General features: G+C 52.5%; 2 protein-coding genes and 1 long non-coding RNA gene across 6 annotated transcripts in view; 2 read left to right on the top strand and 1 right to left on the bottom strand.

Annotated features, from left to right (window-relative positions):
- Positions 1-2,234: 2,234 nt before the first annotated feature.
- On the top strand, positions 2,235-9,602 carry ERAL1 (Era like 12S mitochondrial rRNA chaperone 1). 2 transcript variants are annotated; one of them, XM_066333383.1, is made up of 12 exons: positions 2,235-2,424; positions 2,926-3,773; positions 4,613-4,786; positions 4,876-5,003; positions 5,089-5,166; positions 5,298-5,344; positions 5,708-5,769; positions 6,162-6,274; positions 6,704-7,084; positions 7,530-7,679; positions 7,938-8,018; positions 8,273-9,602. In XM_066333383.1, the coding sequence occupies exons 2-12, from the start codon at positions 3,710-3,712 to the stop codon at positions 8,393-8,395; spliced, it is 1,401 nt and encodes a 466-aa protein (XP_066189480.1). In that variant the 5' UTR covers positions 2,235-2,424; positions 2,926-3,709; the 3' UTR covers positions 8,396-9,602. The 2 variants fall into 2 exon arrangements, with proteins under 2 accessions (XP_066189480.1, XP_066189479.1); XM_066333382.1 differs by lacking the exons at positions 2,235-2,424; positions 2,926-3,773 and adding an exon at positions 4,298-4,516.
- A 1-nt stretch (position 9,603) lies between these two features.
- On the bottom strand, positions 9,604-10,067 carry LOC136370129 (uncharacterized). Its single transcript, XR_010745121.1, has 2 exons — positions 9,977-10,067; positions 9,604-9,762 (listed from the first exon to the last, which is right to left on the bottom strand). It is a non-coding gene; the product is annotated as an uncharacterized lncRNA (long non-coding RNA).
- A 506-nt stretch (positions 10,068-10,573) lies between these two features.
- FAM222B (family with sequence similarity 222 member B) overlaps positions 10,574-17,120 on the top strand; it is a 36,512-nt gene continuing 29,965 nt past the window's right edge. The window contains exon 1 of one of the 3 annotated variants that reach the window (XM_066333367.1): positions 10,574-10,678. The gene's annotated coding sequence lies outside the window, so the exon portion shown is untranslated. Of the gene's footprint in view, positions 10,679-11,336; positions 11,468-17,120 lie in introns of those variants that run through there. The other 2 variants (XM_066333365.1, XM_066333366.1) reach the window with 2 other exon arrangements.

The raw sequence follows: 17,120 nt of genomic DNA, 5'->3' as shown, positions 1-17,120 counted from the left end.
CTGTGAGATAATAAACCCTTGTCACCTCCTGCCTGGGCTCTGTCTCGTCCCTCACGCCCGTCTGTCCCGCCCCAGCGCCGCTGCGTGCAGGTCCGGCCGCGGCTTGGGCTGGCCGGGGGCTGCTGGCCCGGCGGTGTTCCCAATGGGATGGGGCAATAAAGGGTTCGGGGACTGAGGTCCCAGCTCACGCTGCTCCCCCAAGGCTCCTGGGAGCTGGTGGCTTCCCCACGGTCACCATGTCCCCAGGGGCTCTGTGTCCCAGCCCTCCGTGGGGGTAGAGCCTTGTCCACTCCTCTCATAAGTGGAGCCAGGAGGCGCTGAGTGAAGTCCGCTGTATGGCCCGTGTTACCCCGGGGGGTGACCACTGCAGGGACACCCCGAAGAGTGGCACCTTGGGGCCTGGAGAAGGGTTGGCAGGTGCTGTGTCACAGCAGCCAGGCCGGTGGCAGCAGCTCTTGTCCCCTGCCACTGGAGCCCTGACCCAGCCGCACGTGTCCTTCCCTGCCCTGGGGGGACAGCAGGGTGGTTCTGGAGGTACCTGTCCTGCTCAGGGTCACCCTGCATGGGGCTGGCATGGCGGGCTTTGCTGCACTGCCCTTCCTGGGGAAAATGGTTCCTTCATGCCCTCCAGACCCTCCATGTCCCCCCAAATCCAGGGCAGGACAACAGGCCCTGTCCTATGTGTCCTGCAGGGTGGCTCTGCAGATAGACAGGGTGGGGACATCTCTGCAGCTCCCAGTGCTCCTTATCTGGAAGCAGACACACTGCCCTGGGGCAGCACGGCTGCTGGGAGGGCTGTGGCACATGGGGGTCTCCTGTGGCACCTGGGGGTTCCCCCAGCAGCTCTGTGGTCCCCCAGCAGCTTGGGGGACAGTCAGGCCCCTTCTATCACTGTGGGGTACAAGGCCACAGGCAGGGCTGTCCTCCAGCAGGCAGCAGGGCTGGCAGGCACCAGCCAGCATGGAGATAATCCCACGAGGATAATACCTGGGGACTCACCTGGAGCTGGCAGGGCTTGGGGGACTCAGGGACGTTTTGCCTATGTCCCTGCTCTGCATGCTGGGTTGTCTGTGCCACAGTTTGGGGACCACTGCAGGCTCTAGGACGCCTCTGGGTCACAAGAGGGACCAAAACAGGAGGTCCCTTGCAGTCCCCAAGTTCCCACAACCTCGTGCCCTGGGACAGGCTCAGACCAGGGCTTGACTCTGTGCCCCCTCCTGCCAGGTCTGCCCGGGCCAGGGGGCTGTGGGCAATGCTGCCCCTGTTCCTGTCACCCAGAGGTGACAGTGGGTCCAGGGACACCTTGTGTGGCAGGGCAGGGTCCCTGATAGCTGGAGGCTGCTGCTTATCGGGACCCCGCGCACACGGTCCCAGTCCCGCAGGGGATTATCACCTCCCTCCAGCCGATTTCCAGGAATGTCAGCCCGTCCTGGCGCAAACAACCCGGCACAATGGCACAGCACTGGCTGCAGGATGTGGCCCTGTGGGGAAAGACAGGGCTGGGGGACACAAATGACCAGGGTCATGCCCAGGCAGGTGACACTCATGGTCAAGGGGTGGAGCCATCTGGGGACACTCGTGGTCTGTGGACAAGTATGACTAGGGTCGTGTGCAATGAAGGGACACAATGTTCAATGAGTGTCCCTCTTGGGGACACACATGGTCAGGAGGGGCATCCCTTGGGGGGACACAGCTGGGGGTCACATCCCTCCAGGGGACACACATGGCCAGCGGAACGTGTCCTTTGGGGACACCCAGCTGAGGGATACATCCCTCAAAGGGTCACATCCCCCTGGGAGGCAGAATGTATTTCCAGGGTGTCCCTAAAGGCAGGAGGGCAAATCCTTTTTTTGGGGACACACTGCTAGGGGTCACGTCCCTCAGGGGAACAAATATGGCCAGGGACACAGCACTACAGATGTCACCCACCCCAGGAGGACACAGGCTCCCTGCACCCACGTGTACCCTGTACTTGACCTGAAGGTGCCTGTGTAGGGTGACCCGCCACTCCCAGATGTCCCTTCTGGGCCCTGTCCCCACGGGCTGCCACCCTGTCCTGTCCAAAACCCCTGCCCAGCAACTGGGAACCAGTTTGCAGTGAGGGGATCCTAGTTCAGGGTCCCCTCAGCTATGGGAAGGGATAATCCTGGTGACCACAGGATGATGGGACATTTGTGGGGCCACCCTGAATTGGAAGACACAGGGGATGACCCCTTGCAAGCCCCACATCCCCATACACCCCCATGGACAATGCCAGGCTGGGTGGGGGGAGCTGCTTGGGGCGGTGCCCCCCTGGGCATGAAGGGGTTAAGGGCCCCGTCCAGCTGTGCAGTGCAGATGTGAGATATGCAGATGAGGCAGAGCAGGTTTTATAAGGCGGGAGCAGACCCAGCACCCCACAAAGCCCCAGTGCATCTCTATAAGGTAAGGTGCCACCACCTGGGGAGCTGCTGTTCTGCTCAGGGAGGGTGGGACTGGGGAAGACAAAGGTGGGCTTTTGGGAACCTCTGTGCTGCTCTGAGGTGGTGGATATGGGATAAAAGGAGGGATAAGGGGGATGTTGTGGTGGGGAGGCAATTGGGAGCCTTCAATCCCACTCTGGGCCAGCAGGACTGGGGGGCAAAGATGGGGTAGGGGGGTGTTGGTGTGAGGGAGCGATTTGGAACCTCTGCTCTTCTCCAGGGGGGTGAGAATGGGGTGACAAGGAGGGATTAGGGGAGATACCTGGGTAGGGAAACCGCTGAGAACCTCTATGCTGCTCTGGGGTAGTGGAACTGGGAGGGATAAAGAGCAGGTTGGGGAGGTGCTGGGGCAGGGAGGCCTCCAGGAGGCTCGGGAGGCAACAGGACCGGGGGGACAGGGCTGGATGAGGGTGACACCGGGCTGGGAACGGGCTGTGCTCCCTAACCACGCTGTCCCCTGCAGGCTCTGCTCTCCTCTCCACGCTGTCCCGGGCAGGATATCATCGTATACTGTAAGTTGGCTATGAGACACTACAGTATAGATGATGTACTCCGCGGGCTGCACCGACCTCCTCCCGCCGCCACCGACCGCGACCACGGCCCGGGGCACCGGGGATGTGCGACACGGGCTGGGGGGAGGGTGGGATGGGCGATGGGCCATCCCGGGCTGTGGGAAGATCCGGACACAGCCAGGGACCCACGGCCGGCGGGGAAACCGTTACCATTACTGAGTTTAGTAATGGTAACGGTTCTGCCGACGGCCGGGCACGCGGCACGGCTCGGAATGGTATGGAATGGCACGGGATGGCACGGGATGGCACGGAATGGCACAGGAATGGCACGGCGTGGACACAGTGATAAAGCCCCTGGGGACGGGCACGGGACAATAAAGAGAGTTACAGAACCATGACTCCGTCTCTCCTTCCTCACCTCATCCCCTGGGGGTTCCAGGCCTGGTGGAACTGAGCAGCTCAGGGTGCACCGGGGTGCAGGGTGTGACAGGGAATTTCGGCTGCATTCAGGCATAGAGGGACACAAGGGTCCCTTGGGGCAGAGCTTTGTGGTGCAGGGGACATGGGAGTGCACTGGGGAGAACCGGGAGGCTCTGGGGTGTGTTGGGGAGGGTAGGAAGGCTTGAGGAGTGTTGGGGTGTAGTGTAAGGTGAGCACTGGGATGCACAGGGTTGTGTACAAGAGGGGAACCGGGAGCACTGGTTCTCACTGGAGAGCACAGGGGGCTGTCATCACATGCAGGAGATGTGCAGTGGGGGGCACTGGGCATCTTGGAGTGCACTGGGATGGACCGGAGAAGGTTGTAGGGAGTACTGGGACAAACTGGTTGGTGTTGTAGAAGGCACTGGGGCTCACTGGGCTGTGTGATGGGGAGCACTGGGGGCACTGGTGACACTGGGAGCACGGGGCGGGGAGGGGGGGGGGGGGCGCACTTGTGGCACTGGTGATACCGGGAGCACTGGGGACAGTGGGGAAGGGAGCACTGGTGACACTGGTGACATCGTGAGCTATGGTGACAATGCAGGGAGGCGTTGGTCATATTGGTGACACCGAGTGCGCTGGAGAGGCACTGGGGGCAGCACTGGTGCCGCCGGTGACACCGAGAGCACTGAGCACCCTGAGGAGACCCGGGTGACACCGGGAGCACCGAGGACGCCGCGGTGCCGCCATGTGCACCACGCGGTGCCGCCGGCAGGAGGCGCTCCCGCGTCCCGCGCCGCCGGCTCCTGGGCCGTTTCCATCCCACAATTCCCCGCGGCACGGCGGCGCTCTATCCCCGCTCTGGCGCTCTCGATGTCCCCGCGCTGTTCCCCAATGGGAGCGGGCGCCGCTCGCTTTCCCGGCGTGTCCCGCGGCGGGCCAACATGGCGGCTCCCATGGCCGCCGCCGCCCGGGCCGCGCTCCGGGCCGCCGGGGCCGGGCCGCTCCGCCTGGGAGCAGGTGCGCTGGGGCCGCGGGCGTACTCTGGGGACGGCTGCATCTGGGAGGTGACCGGCGGGACGCCGGGGCGGACCGGGACCGGCCGAGAGGCCTTGTGGTGGGGTGAGCGCTGCCCGGGAGCTGCGTGTGGAGGTAGCGGCCAACGCGATCTTGGTGTGGTTTAGGTACGTTTTTGGTATATTCGGTGTTTTCTTCCAGCTCGCCTCCCGGGGAGCCGCTGGAGCGGAGGCAGCTCGGCGCTGGGCAGGATCCTGAGTGTTCCCAGCCGCTGGAACGGGAGCAGCTCGGCGCTGGGCAGTCTCCTGGGCATCCCCGCCGAGGCCCCGCCCGTCGCTCTGGGCCAGCACCCGCCGCCCGTGGCCACCGACAAAGGTGAGCGGTGCCGGCTGCCGCCCCGCCCCGGGGCGATCCCGACCTGCGGAGCGGTTTGGCGGCATCAGAGCTTCTCTTTTCACTGGCAGAGGAGCAGAAGCGCCTGTTGGAGAATCGGCCCGACCAGCCGCAGAACCCCAAGGTGCTGAGGATCGCCATCATCGGCGCTCCCAACGCCGGGAAATCCACGCTCTCCAACCAGCTCCTGGGCAGGAAGGTGAAGCTGGGGTGGAGCTCAGGCTGTTACCTTGGGTTTCTTTGTGTGTCCTGGCTGTTGAACATGCTTGATTGATTTCCTGCAGGTTTTCCCAGTCTCCAAAAAGGTCCACACCACCCGCTGCAAGGCCCAGGGTGTCATCACACACGAGGACACGCAGCTGGTGAGTCCTGGGGACAGAAGGGCAGGATTTGCTCGTCTCTATCCCGTGGGATCACTTCTTATTGCACAAAGTGTTCTACCCTGACCTCTCCCTGCTGGCAAACTTGAAACATTTATTTTTCCTTTTTTTAGATCATCCTGGACACACCTGGCCTCACTAATCCCTTAAAAGCCAAAAGGTATCAACCACTGGTGTGGGGAGGGAGGTGTGTGCTGCCTGTCAAGAGTTGATAAAACAGGAATGTGATTTTCACTGTGCAAAGTCTGTAAAATAGGAGAGAGACAGGTGAATATTCTTAGCCTTATTTTGGTCTCCAAGATTTTTTTTGCTGCAATTTCAGTAGCACACAGAGCTGTGATGTCCCTTGAGCCTTTTTGCATGTGGTTCTGCGTATCTATACATGACAGGGGATGTCACAACCTCTAAAGCAGCTTTGTGGCAGCTGGAGTGAGGGAAAACACTGGTTTCCCTCTGCTTGGTGGGGGAGGAACACAATTATAATGAGGTGTGTCTGGTTTACTCATTTGTATGTGTTTTTCAGGCATAATTTAGAAGAAGCCATGCTGACAGACCCATGGGACAGCATGAAACATGCAGATTTAGGTGGGTTTTCAACCATTTTTTGGATCAAACTGATTCCTTTTCTGCCACACAAGATCCCAGCTGTGGTATCTGGGTATTTGCTGGCAGCCCAGGGAGTGTGAACAAGGAAGGAAGGACAGAGAAAAGATCTGGAATATTGAGCTGAGGAGGGAATAAGAACTGCCTGGTGCCAAGGGGAGGCACTTTGGGTTAGTAATTGGACTTGGATATTGAGGTTTAGCACATGTGAGGTCATTAGGGTGACATGGGTAAGCTGCATTTTAGTGTTTTGTCAATGAAATCCTTCTTTTTGTGCCCCTCCTGAGGAGGGAAGGGACCATAGACTCTAAAGCTGCAGGTGAACCTTCTGGAAAATGTGGATTCATGCTGTTTCCCTCCCTCTTTCCTGGCAGTCCTGGTTCTGGTGGATGTGTCAGATCACTGGACACGGAACTCTCTGAGCAAGGAGGTGCTCAAATGCCTGTCTCAGTTCCCCCACATCCCCAGTGTCCTGGTCCTGAACAAGGTAAGTCCTATTTGTTCTTCCTGCCTTCTTCAGGCACCACCTGGCATCAGCAGTGATGGGTTTGTGGGTTCCTGGTGTGTTAAAGAACACAGGTTTCTCCCTCTGCTCCAGAATATTGAGGGATGCATGTGTACCTGTTGCATACCCAAGCACCCCTGAAGTTGTGCTGCTGTCTGGGGTTTAAATCCATCTGGGAAGAGGAGCCAGGTTGGTCAGGGAGAATCTCAGCAGAGCTGACAGGTTCTCAGTGTACATACAAACTGTGCTGGCACTGCTGAGACACTCTGCTTTGGCCTCTGGTCACAAAACTGTCCTATCCTGCAGCAGCTGCTTCCCTCAGTGGTTTCCTCTGGCTCCTTCAGATCCAGGGCCCAGCTGCCCACTTCATTTAGGCTAAATCCTGACACCTCTCTCTCTCTCTGACTCCAGGTGGATATATTAAAAAAGAAGTTTCTCCTCCTGGAAATAGCAACTGACCTGACAGAAGGAATTGTAAATGGAAAGAAATTGGAAGTGAAATCTACACTTAAACGGGATTCCAGATCTTTAGCAAAGCCTCCCTTTCATATCACTCAAGCTTCTCCACCTGAAAGCAAGGTCCAAGGGTCTTCCTTTGGGCAGGAAAAGAATCAGGCCCAGGAAGGCTCTGGTTTGGACAGGAGCAGTGATGTTGGGGGCACTGGCACAGGGGAAGCCCAGGGACCAAAGCACCATGAACCTGAGAATCTCAAAGATGTAAAAGGCTGGCCACACTTCCAGGAGATCTTCATGCTGGCAGCTCTCCAGGGGGAGGAGGTGGATACACTCAAGGTAACTCCAGTTTGAATTCTGTCACACCTAGGGACTGGAGTGGGACCCCAGCACTTCCTACAGAGCCTCAGCTTCTGCTCCTGGCGTGGGAGGGGGGAAAAGTGTCACGTGTCAACATGGGATGTGTCCCTGCTGCATCTCCAGAGTTTTGTGTACAAAACTCTTACCTGGGGCTCTCCAAACAGCAGCTTGTTCACAACAGTGAGTCCACCCACCGCTGTCTCTCAGCTCCAGGGGTTCTGTGAGCTTTGGGCTTTTGTGGCTGATACACACAGCCCTAGGTAGGGGTTTCAGAGCTTCCCTTTCTCCTTTCCCTGCCCAAAATCCCAAACCACTGCCCTGATGCCAGGCCAGCAGCAGTGCCCTCTCTGCAGCAGGAGCACAGGGGTGTTGGCACTGTGTGGGTGACACGTGGCAGCTGATGGGGATGGTGTTGTGCCCACAGAGGTACCTCCTGATGCAAGCCAAGCCAGGCCCTTGGGAGTTCCACAGCGACGTCCTGACCAACCAGTCACCTCAGGAGATCTGTGATAACATCATCAGGGAGAAGGTCCTGGAGTACCTGCCCCTGGAAGTGCCTTATGGAGTGACTCAGGTGGGAAATGTGCACAGGCAGACTTGGCCATGAGCTGTTTTATTGGGAATTTCGGGCTGTGTGATGAGAATCCCTTTGTTTGGATCTGTGGGAGCTGCCAGACCCTGTGGGGTGACTCAGTACTTGTACCTCAGGTGTGCTCTAAGGCCCTTTCTGTGTGTGAAGGGGCTGCCCTTGTGTGCTGCTGTCTCCAGGGAAGTGGTGTTGGGGATTCCTGAGGATTTCCCAGGACTCCTGAGTGCTCCTTTGCTGTTGCAGGTGACGGAGGTGTGGGAGGAAGGAGAATGTGGGGAGCTCCTCATCGTGCAGAGCCTCCTGGTGCCAAGGGAGTCTCATAAAGTGAGTGAGGGAAGAAAGATGGGATGCTGGGGAGGGTGAAGGGAGGTTCCCCAAGTCCAATATGTGCATCCTTGCTGTGATTCCCTCTCTTTTGGGAAGAGCCATGTACCCAGTGCTGGCTGTTCAGTAGCAACTTACACATTCCTGAAGTTGCCTCATGGTTTAATGTTGGGATTTTTGCTTCTGTGGCTGCACCATCCTCCTGGGCAATGTAAGAGTGAGTTTGATGATGTCCTCTCTGGGTTTTAACACAGAGGATGTTGATTGGAAGAGGAGGAAAGGTCATCAGCAGGATTGCTCAGGAGGCTGGCCAGGACCTGATGAACACTTTCCTGTGTGAAGTCTGCCTGAAACTCAAGGTGGAGGTGAAAGGTTGAGCACTTGGTGTGTTTTAATAACCCTTGAACTCTCTGATCATGTGGAGAAACCAGTCCTGGAGGCACCTTTGTTCAATCTAGAAATAGAGGATGATGGAATCACTACAGGGGGCTGAAGTGGAATATATTATTCTTTGGGGGAGCAACCCAAACTGACATAAAATCTCCAGACCTTCTGTGGCATCTGAACTGGGGACAGACACTGAAGAATCAGCTGCACCTGTGATTCTGGTATTGCATTTCCAGAGCTGCCACCCACTTCTTCTGGGCTGTGTCTCATGTCCTTGCTCTCAGGTGTTTGTATGTGAGAGTTCAGGAGCATCTCCTGCCTTGTAGCAAACAAAGGGTCTCAGTGAAGGATTATCAGCACAGGCTTGTAATCTCTTCTGCAGGCTGAATCATGGTCACACAGGAGAATGAGGTCACCCCAGCCTACCTGATGGTTTCATGTTGACATTTCTCCCTGCCCTGTTGAAGTTCGTGGGTGTAGGGAGTCAGTTTTAGGGATTTGCTGGCAGCTGGAACATCTGTAATGCCTGACTGGCTGGTCTGTCATGCAAAACCAGCATGGACCTACTTTTTAGGAATTTGAGTAGTTTATTGCATCAGTTACTTCCAAGTCCCTCACTCTTTGCACCAGGGTCACAGATGCAAACACAGAAGCTGTTGCAGCTAAAGAGAACCCCAGAGTGGGAAGAGCAGCAGGTTCTGCAGCTCAGGTGTAACAGAGAGCACGTGGCACAGGTGAGGCTGGAGGAGCAGGGCTGGCTCTGCAGAACCCTTGACATGGTAGAGCCTGGCACCATGTGTGTGTGCCTGGACCTGGTGTTTGGGGCTTGTTTGGTCTCTTTTGTCAGGCATGAGGAGCACTGGGTACCTTCCTGCCAGAAATCCAGGTAAATCTCCATGGGCAGTTATAAATTAACGTATCTGAAGGAAGAAAACCCCAGCGGGGTGAAGAGATTGGGAAGGGTCTAGAACTCAAATTTGCTCAGCCCCTTGTCCCTCCGTGGTGCACTGTGAAAGAGATGCTTTACCCTTCTGCTGAAGAATTCTATCTGGAGTGTGAGATCAGCTGAAAACTGGGTTGGGAAACTTCCATGGAGTGTCTTTCCTTGTTTCCCAGGAGCAGGGGGTGCTGTGGTCCCTTGAATGCTGCTGTCCAACTTTTGTATTGCCCTTGCAATAAAATGAGGTCCCAGCACAAGTGATTGTTCTCTCCTTTATTCTTCCCTGGCAGCCTGACCTCACAGCCACCACCTTCCCTCTGTTTTATTCCAGCTCAAACCAGGGCACTTTCATGTCATTCCTCCTTCCCAGCTGAGCTTAGATCCCCTTTCCTGAGCTGTGACTTGTGAAGGTGGCACCTTGTGGGGGGAAGAGCTGGCTAAGCAGGGGTCTCATGGGATGGGGTACAAGGGGAAGCTGTCCCCTCTCTGTAGCCGGGTCATGGGAGAGGTCAAGGTCACCCCAGAGCTTCATCCCAGGCTGCTGCCAGGGCTGGAGCCGAGTGCCTGGAGCAACAGCCACTTCTGGGGCAGTGGAAATGCTCTTGGCGTGGGAAAGGGTGAAGTCTCTCACCTTCCTGATCTGCAGCTCCTTAACGAGCTTTGAGAATTAGGTTAATTATCCCAGTGCAAGCCCCTCGCATGGGTGCAAATCATCACTTCCCCGTGGAAAAAAAAAAAACAAAACTTCACAAAGGAGCGTGGGGCAGTGTCTGTCGAGACCTCGGTGTGGGCAGCACCAGAGCTGTGGCAGAGCCCCTTTTGTGTCCCCTTTCTGGCCCGCCTGCACCTCCCTGTCCATCCCCGTGTTCCTTCATGTCCTCCCTGTGCCTCTGCCGTGACTCCATGTCCTCTGTATGACCCCACCGCGTGCCTCCCTGTTCCTCACATGTCCCCTTCACGTCCTCCCTGTGCCCCCTATGCCATCCCTTTATGTCGCGCAGCGTGTCCCCGCCGTGTCCCTCCTTCATGTCCCCCATGTCCCCGCAGTGTGTCCCCGCCGTGTCCCCCCATCCCCGCCGTTCTCTGCACTACCCCCGGTTACCGGCAGGGGGCGCCGCCCCCGCTGCCCCCCCCCATTCCCCCCTCCGCTCCGTCGCTCCCGTGGCCGCGGGGCCGCGCGTGCGCGGGGCGGGGCGGGCGGCGCGCGGGCCGCGCGTGCGCGGGGGCGGCTGCGCAGCCAGCACGGCCGGGGCGGGCGGCGGCGGCGGCGGCGGGGCCGGGCGGGCACGCACAGCGGCGGCGGCGCCATGAGGCCCGGGCAGGGGCACCGAGAGTAAGTGCGGCACGCGGCGGGAGCGAGGGCGCGGTCCCCACCGTCGCCTCTTCGCCTTCCTCCTCCTCATCATCACCCCCCCTCCTGCTCCCCCTCACAGCGCGGCGGGACCGCCGCCGTTCACACACCCCCCCCCACACACACACCATTGTCCTTCCCGGGTGTCCCCTCCCCTCCGCCCGCTGAGGCAGTGCCGGTGTGGCGACCCGCCCCCTGTCGCGACACCCGTCGCCTGTCGCGACAATGGCTCCCACCCGCCTCCCCGGGGTCTGCCCCGCTCGGCGCGGAGCTCTCCGGCCCCCGGGAGCCCTCGTTACCTGCCCCCGGTACCGCGCACACGGCCCGGGATCGCGATAGTGCGTCAGCCATCGCGACACGAGTGCCGTCGGGGGGAAGGGGGGATTGCGGTCGCAGTGCGAGCACATCCTTTGTGTGGTTCTTTCCCAAGAAAAGTGTCTTTTTGCAAGAGACTCGCAAGAGGCTGGCTTGGGCTGCAAGGGACCTCAAAGCCCATCTTTCCCACGGGCAGGGAACAGGTATCGTCGGTAAATTATCCGTCGTTTTTACTCCCTACCGACCAAATTTCGAGTGTCTGAAGAAGAAGAAGAAGAGGAAGAAAACTGCAGAGCTGGACCCCGGTTCTCAGTCCACTCGTGCAGCAAAGTACGGAGGTGGTTTCGGTTCTGCAGCGTGTGAACCTCCCCGACCAACACCTGCGAGGGCTCACCTGCGGCTCTCACCCTCCCTTGGTAGCACTGGGCACAAGTTTGGGATAAACCACAGATGCAGGTTGATTAGTTCAACCAGAATTTGTTCTGCTCACTTCTTACTACAGTCCTTTAATTGTTCCGTAGTCGCGTTCTCAGGAAAATATAAGTTTTTCTGGAAAACTTTTTGCAGCAATACTTTTTTTCCCCCCTCTTTATTGCACAAGCCCCGTTCTTTGTTGCTCCGGTCGCTGCGGGAGAGGAGGGAGCTGGGAGCTCTCAGGAGATGAGGTTGGGTTCCTAAGTGATGTCATTTGTGCTGGAGCAACGGTAGTGACTTTGTGATGGAGTAAATCCTCCTGGATGGGTTGGGGCTTTGTGATCGTGTGTGTGTGTGCACTGTGGAAACTTTGTCTGATTCAGCAGCCAGCTGAGAAAATTCTGTGCTCCATAGGCAGTGAGGGAATAGGGTGATGAGAGTTGCGTTTTCCTTTCAGCCTGTTTATTTCTGACTGGGGCTTTTTTAAAAATTTGAACTTGATAGAGTCTGTTCATTTAAATGGGTGCATAAAGCAGTGGGGGGGAAGATGATGTTCAGGGGTCTTACAGGTGTTAGAGGTGGAAAGAGCTGAGTTTTGCGGCCAGCAGCAGGGTGGAGGATTCAGAAAGAGCTTTTAGGTGGGTCTGGTGTCCTGTAAAGCCACTCCAGAGGGTCTGGAAGCTTGGAGAGGAAAAGCAGTGATAACAGAAAGCAAACTTAAAAGCAAATGCACTCACTATTAATTTTCAGCAGAGGAAGGTTTGGATCAAAAGCGAGTGAGAGTCAGAGGGTAAGGTTTGCAATTAACACAGAATCTAAGCTTTCATGAAGAAATGCTTCCAGTAAAAGAAAGGCTGTTTATTTTCTAAATGATATTTACACTGGGTAGAATTTCTGAGGTGAAGAAATGAGAATTGCCCCTTGTCTGGGGGAGCACAGGTCGAGTAGGAGCTGGAAGAGGAGTTGATGAATTGGCTGTAATTCGCAGGCATCGCTTCAAATATTTTCAATATTTCTCAACTATTTTAAGAAGCTGTATTGAATTCCAGCCCAACCAGCCTGATAGTCTGGAGAGAGAGGAAGGATGCATATTGCTGGAGCAAGAATTAAGCAAAAATAGATAAATCTGACATAATGGATGACAAGGGAAAGCTGATTGCTGAAAGATGCTGGCATGCTCTGTTTTTGCATGCTTGGCATATATTCTGTTGTGTTACATGGCTTTTGAAGTGTAAAAAAAAAGAAATCTCATTTTGTGCTGAGATAAAAGAAAAGGCAGGTGCTTAAATTCTGTTAAGGATCAGCTTTGATACTGACATGAAGTAGTGACCTTGCTTCCATTTACCCCCCTGTCATTTTGTGAACTTCTCAATTGAATAAATAATTCACTTAGCACCAAATAAATGCCATTTAATAAGATGGTATTTTTGATCCTCTTTTCACTTCACATTGCAAACAGTTTCACACTTTTTCAGCTTGAGCACAGCCTGGGGTGCTATTTCTGTTAATAACATTAAAAATATGTTGGAGAATGTCCACATAGTATTGTCTTTTCTCCAAATGTGAAATTAAGGAACCGTTGTGTTCTCTGCAGCTTGGATATTTGCCTTCATTTAAGCCTTATTTGTATTTGTTTCAAGTTGTCCTCTGATAGATAAGCTTTTATATCTATGTTTGCTTCTGGGAATTGTAACCAGATCAAGAGGAGAAGTAAGGATTTTTGTCAAGGACTGAAATATCTCTATTTCCCAGAAGCTCAGACAATGTGCAGGAGCCTCAGCTTGTGTCCTCTGCTGCACTTGCAGAAATGCCTGGATGTGGGATAGAAACTTTTATCAGTGTTTCCAGTGCAATCTTTTACTTTTTCACATTGGTTTGTCCATTCATTTTTACTCTTCTTCACTTTTGACCATGGCTTGTTGCTGGCCAGCACATGGAGATGGGGAGAGGAGGAAGCAGAAAATTTTGCCTTGGCTGACCCCAACCCAAAACCCTCCATCACCAAAACATTTTATATCTTACATTCCTGGCTCATTCATCTTCAGTGAGGTAACAGTGAGGAGAGTCACAGATTTATGAAGTGAGAGGTAAAGTAACTTGTAGGATTCTGGGATTTATGGAGTTGCTAAATACACCACCAAGAACGTAGCCACAGCCTGATTTGTTTGAGTTGTTGGACAGATGATCAGCACTTTTAAATAATTGCTTTAAGAACATGTAGTTCACTGAAATGCTACACCCAGCAGGTGAGTAACAGGTCACTCTGTTGTGTAGTAGTACACTGTATCCAGGGTCTGCTGACTCTTCAGAGGCTGGTTTTGGGGTAAGATGGCCCTGAGGATGAGTAAAGGTTTCACAGTTTTCTGCACCTGTAATGAGTCTGTCACTCCACCCTCTCCAATTTTCAGCATTTGAAATGTTTAAACAATTTTAAACGTTCTCAAACTAGGAAGTGAAGCAAGTAATTGAATTTTTTATTCCTTGTGTGGTATGCCACATTCCCATTTTCCCATTGTATTTTGTGACTCGTGTTAAAATCTTTACCACACAGATCTTGGAGCAGTTTTTTCTTTTAATTGCAGATCGTTACTTTGACTGCGAATGCTAAAATGAGTTTGTCACATTATTCATCTTTCTTCTTTCCAAAAAAAAAAAAAAAAAAAAAAAAAAAAAGGGAAAGAAAATAAGCTTTCCAAATACTGATTGAGGAACAGAGCTGCTCCTGAACAGACATTCTGCTGGCTGACATCCAGAAAAGTTGTTCTGAACTTTACCCAAAGATATTTTTCCAAGGGGTTATAATCTTTCAAAAGCTGATTTTACTGTCCAAGCAGGGCATAGCTTGGCCTGCACCTGGAGCTGACTGTTAATCTGCTGCTGATTTTTCTGTGTTTTTTAGTAATCTGATTTAAATGAACACTTAAAAAACCTTCAGCTGTAGCTTGTGGCTGTTCCAACCTCATAGATCCTATAGGTCCCTTTTCCTTATTTCATCACATTCTGTCTGGGTGTCTCTCCATGTCTCCCCACTCATTTTGTGTTTGTTCTGTTGTTGCTGTAATTATTCCCCCGTTGTGCTTAAGAATTATGCTTCGTTTTTGTATTCCCATTGCTTAACTTGTTTATGCTGTGTGTGAAGATTAGTCCTAGTTTCCAGGGTTTCTGAGGAAAATGGTGCTATTTCATTCTTGGAATAATTTCTCAGGAATGTAGTTTGGCTGCAGTGTGGATTTGGTAGGGAATAGTGGGGGTGTAGCACTTGGGGATGAAAACTGGGAAAGATTTTTCATGTGAATTCCCAAGTCCCAAGTTCAGGGATTCTGGAGTGCTTGGAATGCGTGGAGCACTGAGTTGTTGATGTATTTCGAGATAACTGAGCTGTTCCAGGCTTTTAAATAGATGCATTGATGGGTGTACTAGGGGGAAATGTTTTAGAAAACAGGTTCTCTGTAGATGCAACGTTTCTGAGACAGACCTTTAAATACAGTTGTGCTGAATTAGGTGACAGATCCTGCCTGCAGCAGGTGTGGGTCCTGTAGGATCTTCAGTGGGCAACGAGTGCTAACATTTAATTTCTTACGGTGTGTGTAGTAAAGGTGATGTAGAAAAGGTGAGCCATGAAAGTGCAGCTATTTTTAGTATGAAAGGGGAAAAAAAAAAAGCAGTCAGAAAATGATCTACTAAGTGATACATTGCTGACGTCTGTAGTGCAGCCAACCCAATTAAGGTGCCGTATATTGTTTCCAGCAGGATTCTGATTGTTTCTAATTTGGGAACCACACCAGAGCAAGTGGAAATAGGTGAAACGCCGTGCTCTGCTCTGCAGAGTGGATCTAGCATCCAGTTGTTCTCTGTAATTTCCCTCCTCATGCTGGGACAATCTCCCTGGCCTGGCTAAGGTGGGAGCCACGCATGTGAAAAAAATACTCCTGTGTGTGTTTTGATTGGTGAAATACCCCATAAGTCAGTGTTGAGCTCTGTGGATTCTTTTCTCATTTCCTGGCCCCAGCATATCCTTTGCTGTATCCTGCTGTCCCTGTCCTTGCCTTCATGTTGTTAAACTTGGAGTGTGCATGTTGGAGGATGTGTGTCTCACAGTCCTGCCCTTTCCTGTGGCTGTCCCTTGCCACTCATTTTGTTCCTCTCCCTAGGCAGTTGCTGCATGGAAAACACTTGGAAAAATATGTTAAGGTGACTGTCTTGAGCCAATACCACATATATATGTGTATGTATGTATAGATATAGTTTAAATTCTGTTGGAAGGAAATCTTTGTATGAACCTTTTTCAAAAAATTATGCAGATGCTCCCACTCTCCAAAGTAAACTTCCTCCTCTGCTTATCTTTTTTTAAACCTGGAATGAAAAACAGCATGTCTTCTTAACATCTGGAAGGGGGAGCCCTTCATGCCTACTTTATATTCTTTTATCCAGCATTGTTCTTTGTTCATCCTTCTGTTCTGGCACTAGTTTTCTTAATTTGTTGTCTTCTAAGCTGAAGGGATGTCATGTGCTTTGGTTTTGTTGTTGGACAGGGAAAATGAGGGATTTGCTCGCCCTTCTCTTCCAGCTCATCAGTGTGTTCTGATTCTGGGTTGGTTTTTATTTTCTTCAGCTACAGCAAAGCCCTCAGCTTTTGCCTCAGATGGGTGGTGTGTTCCTGGAGCTGGTAATTTGTGCATCCCTTGACTTTAAATTGTTCACAGCTCTGCTGAGCATTTGTGAATGAGCATGGAGGAAAATCAATATATGAAAAAGCCAGAGTAGGGGAGGGAAAACAGCTCTTCCAGCACCTTTTCCTGGTCACACCATTGCCTGATTTAGTTTTTGTGCCTGTGAACTCTTTAGTGTTTAAATTTAGAAATGGATTGTTTTGGAACAAGTCACTTTTAAGATAGTTTCCAGGAGATTTGTGTGTAATTTTATCCCATTCAGGTTTGCTGCTCTCTGATCTGCTTGTTCTGCAAGACTTCAGGTTCTCTGTTTCCCTGTACCTCTCCCACTGTATTCTACAAATCTGTTTGGGGTTTTTTTCCAGTCAGAACGGCAGCAGCATTTATGGATCTTTTTATACCTTTTCTATTCCCTGTTTCTATTCATTGACAAGGTGGTGTTTCTTACAATAACCTGGGGGTTTAAAAATGTAACTTCAGTGTCTCCAAAGGATCTCATTAGTGATTGTTACTCAAATACTCTAGAAATCGAATGTGTGTACTTTAGAAATTAGCCTGAATAATATATTTAGTATTTCTGCTGTATATTCTCTTATATTTCCTATTAATTTCTAGTGCTGCTTATTTTAATACTTCAGGGCATCTTTTTACTTAGAGCTTATCAATGAGTGAAGTTGCCGAAGAAGAACCAAGAAAAAATTCTTCTCAGAATGTGGCAGTCCAACATAATACCTCAACCACTTGAATTTAAGTTGAGACAGGAAAGAATTAAGATTTTTCCATACTTCCATCTAGTGTGCATGAGGGAAATTGCATCCATGGCTAAAATCCCAGCCATTCTCTTAGCAGTTCCAGTTGGATAAGGATCATCTTCCACTGGTCTTTGTTAAGCAGTTACTGCTGATGAACTGACAGCTTGGAAATCCAAGTTTTTATGTAGTGATATCTTTGTGATGTCTGTAAAATAGTGACGTGTGGAAGTTTGAGAAAAATCACCTTTTACCATGTGCTGTTCGTGCTCTCCT

Source organism: Sylvia atricapilla, chromosome 20, assembly GCF_009819655.1.
Source record: "Sylvia atricapilla isolate bSylAtr1 chromosome 20, bSylAtr1.pri, whole genome shotgun sequence".
NCBI classification, from domain to species: domain Eukaryota; kingdom Metazoa; phylum Chordata; class Aves; order Passeriformes; family Sylviidae; genus Sylvia; species Sylvia atricapilla.
The sequence above is the reverse complement of the archived record's forward strand: the minus strand, read 5'-3'. Positions and strand labels throughout refer to the sequence as shown.

Coding starts and splice junctions, on each gene's coding strand:
- ERAL1 (XM_066333382.1), top strand. CDS start 4,339: ATGGCGGCTCCCATGGCCGCCGCCGCCCGGGCCGCGCTCCGGGCCGCC. Junction 5,345..5,707: donor AATCCCTTAAAAGCCAAAAG/GTATCAACCACT, acceptor TGTGTTTTTCAG/GCATAATTTAGAAGAAGCCA. Junction 7,680..7,937: donor TGCCTTATGGAGTGACTCAG/GTGGGAAATGTG, acceptor TTGCTGTTGCAG/GTGACGGAGGTGTGGGAGGA.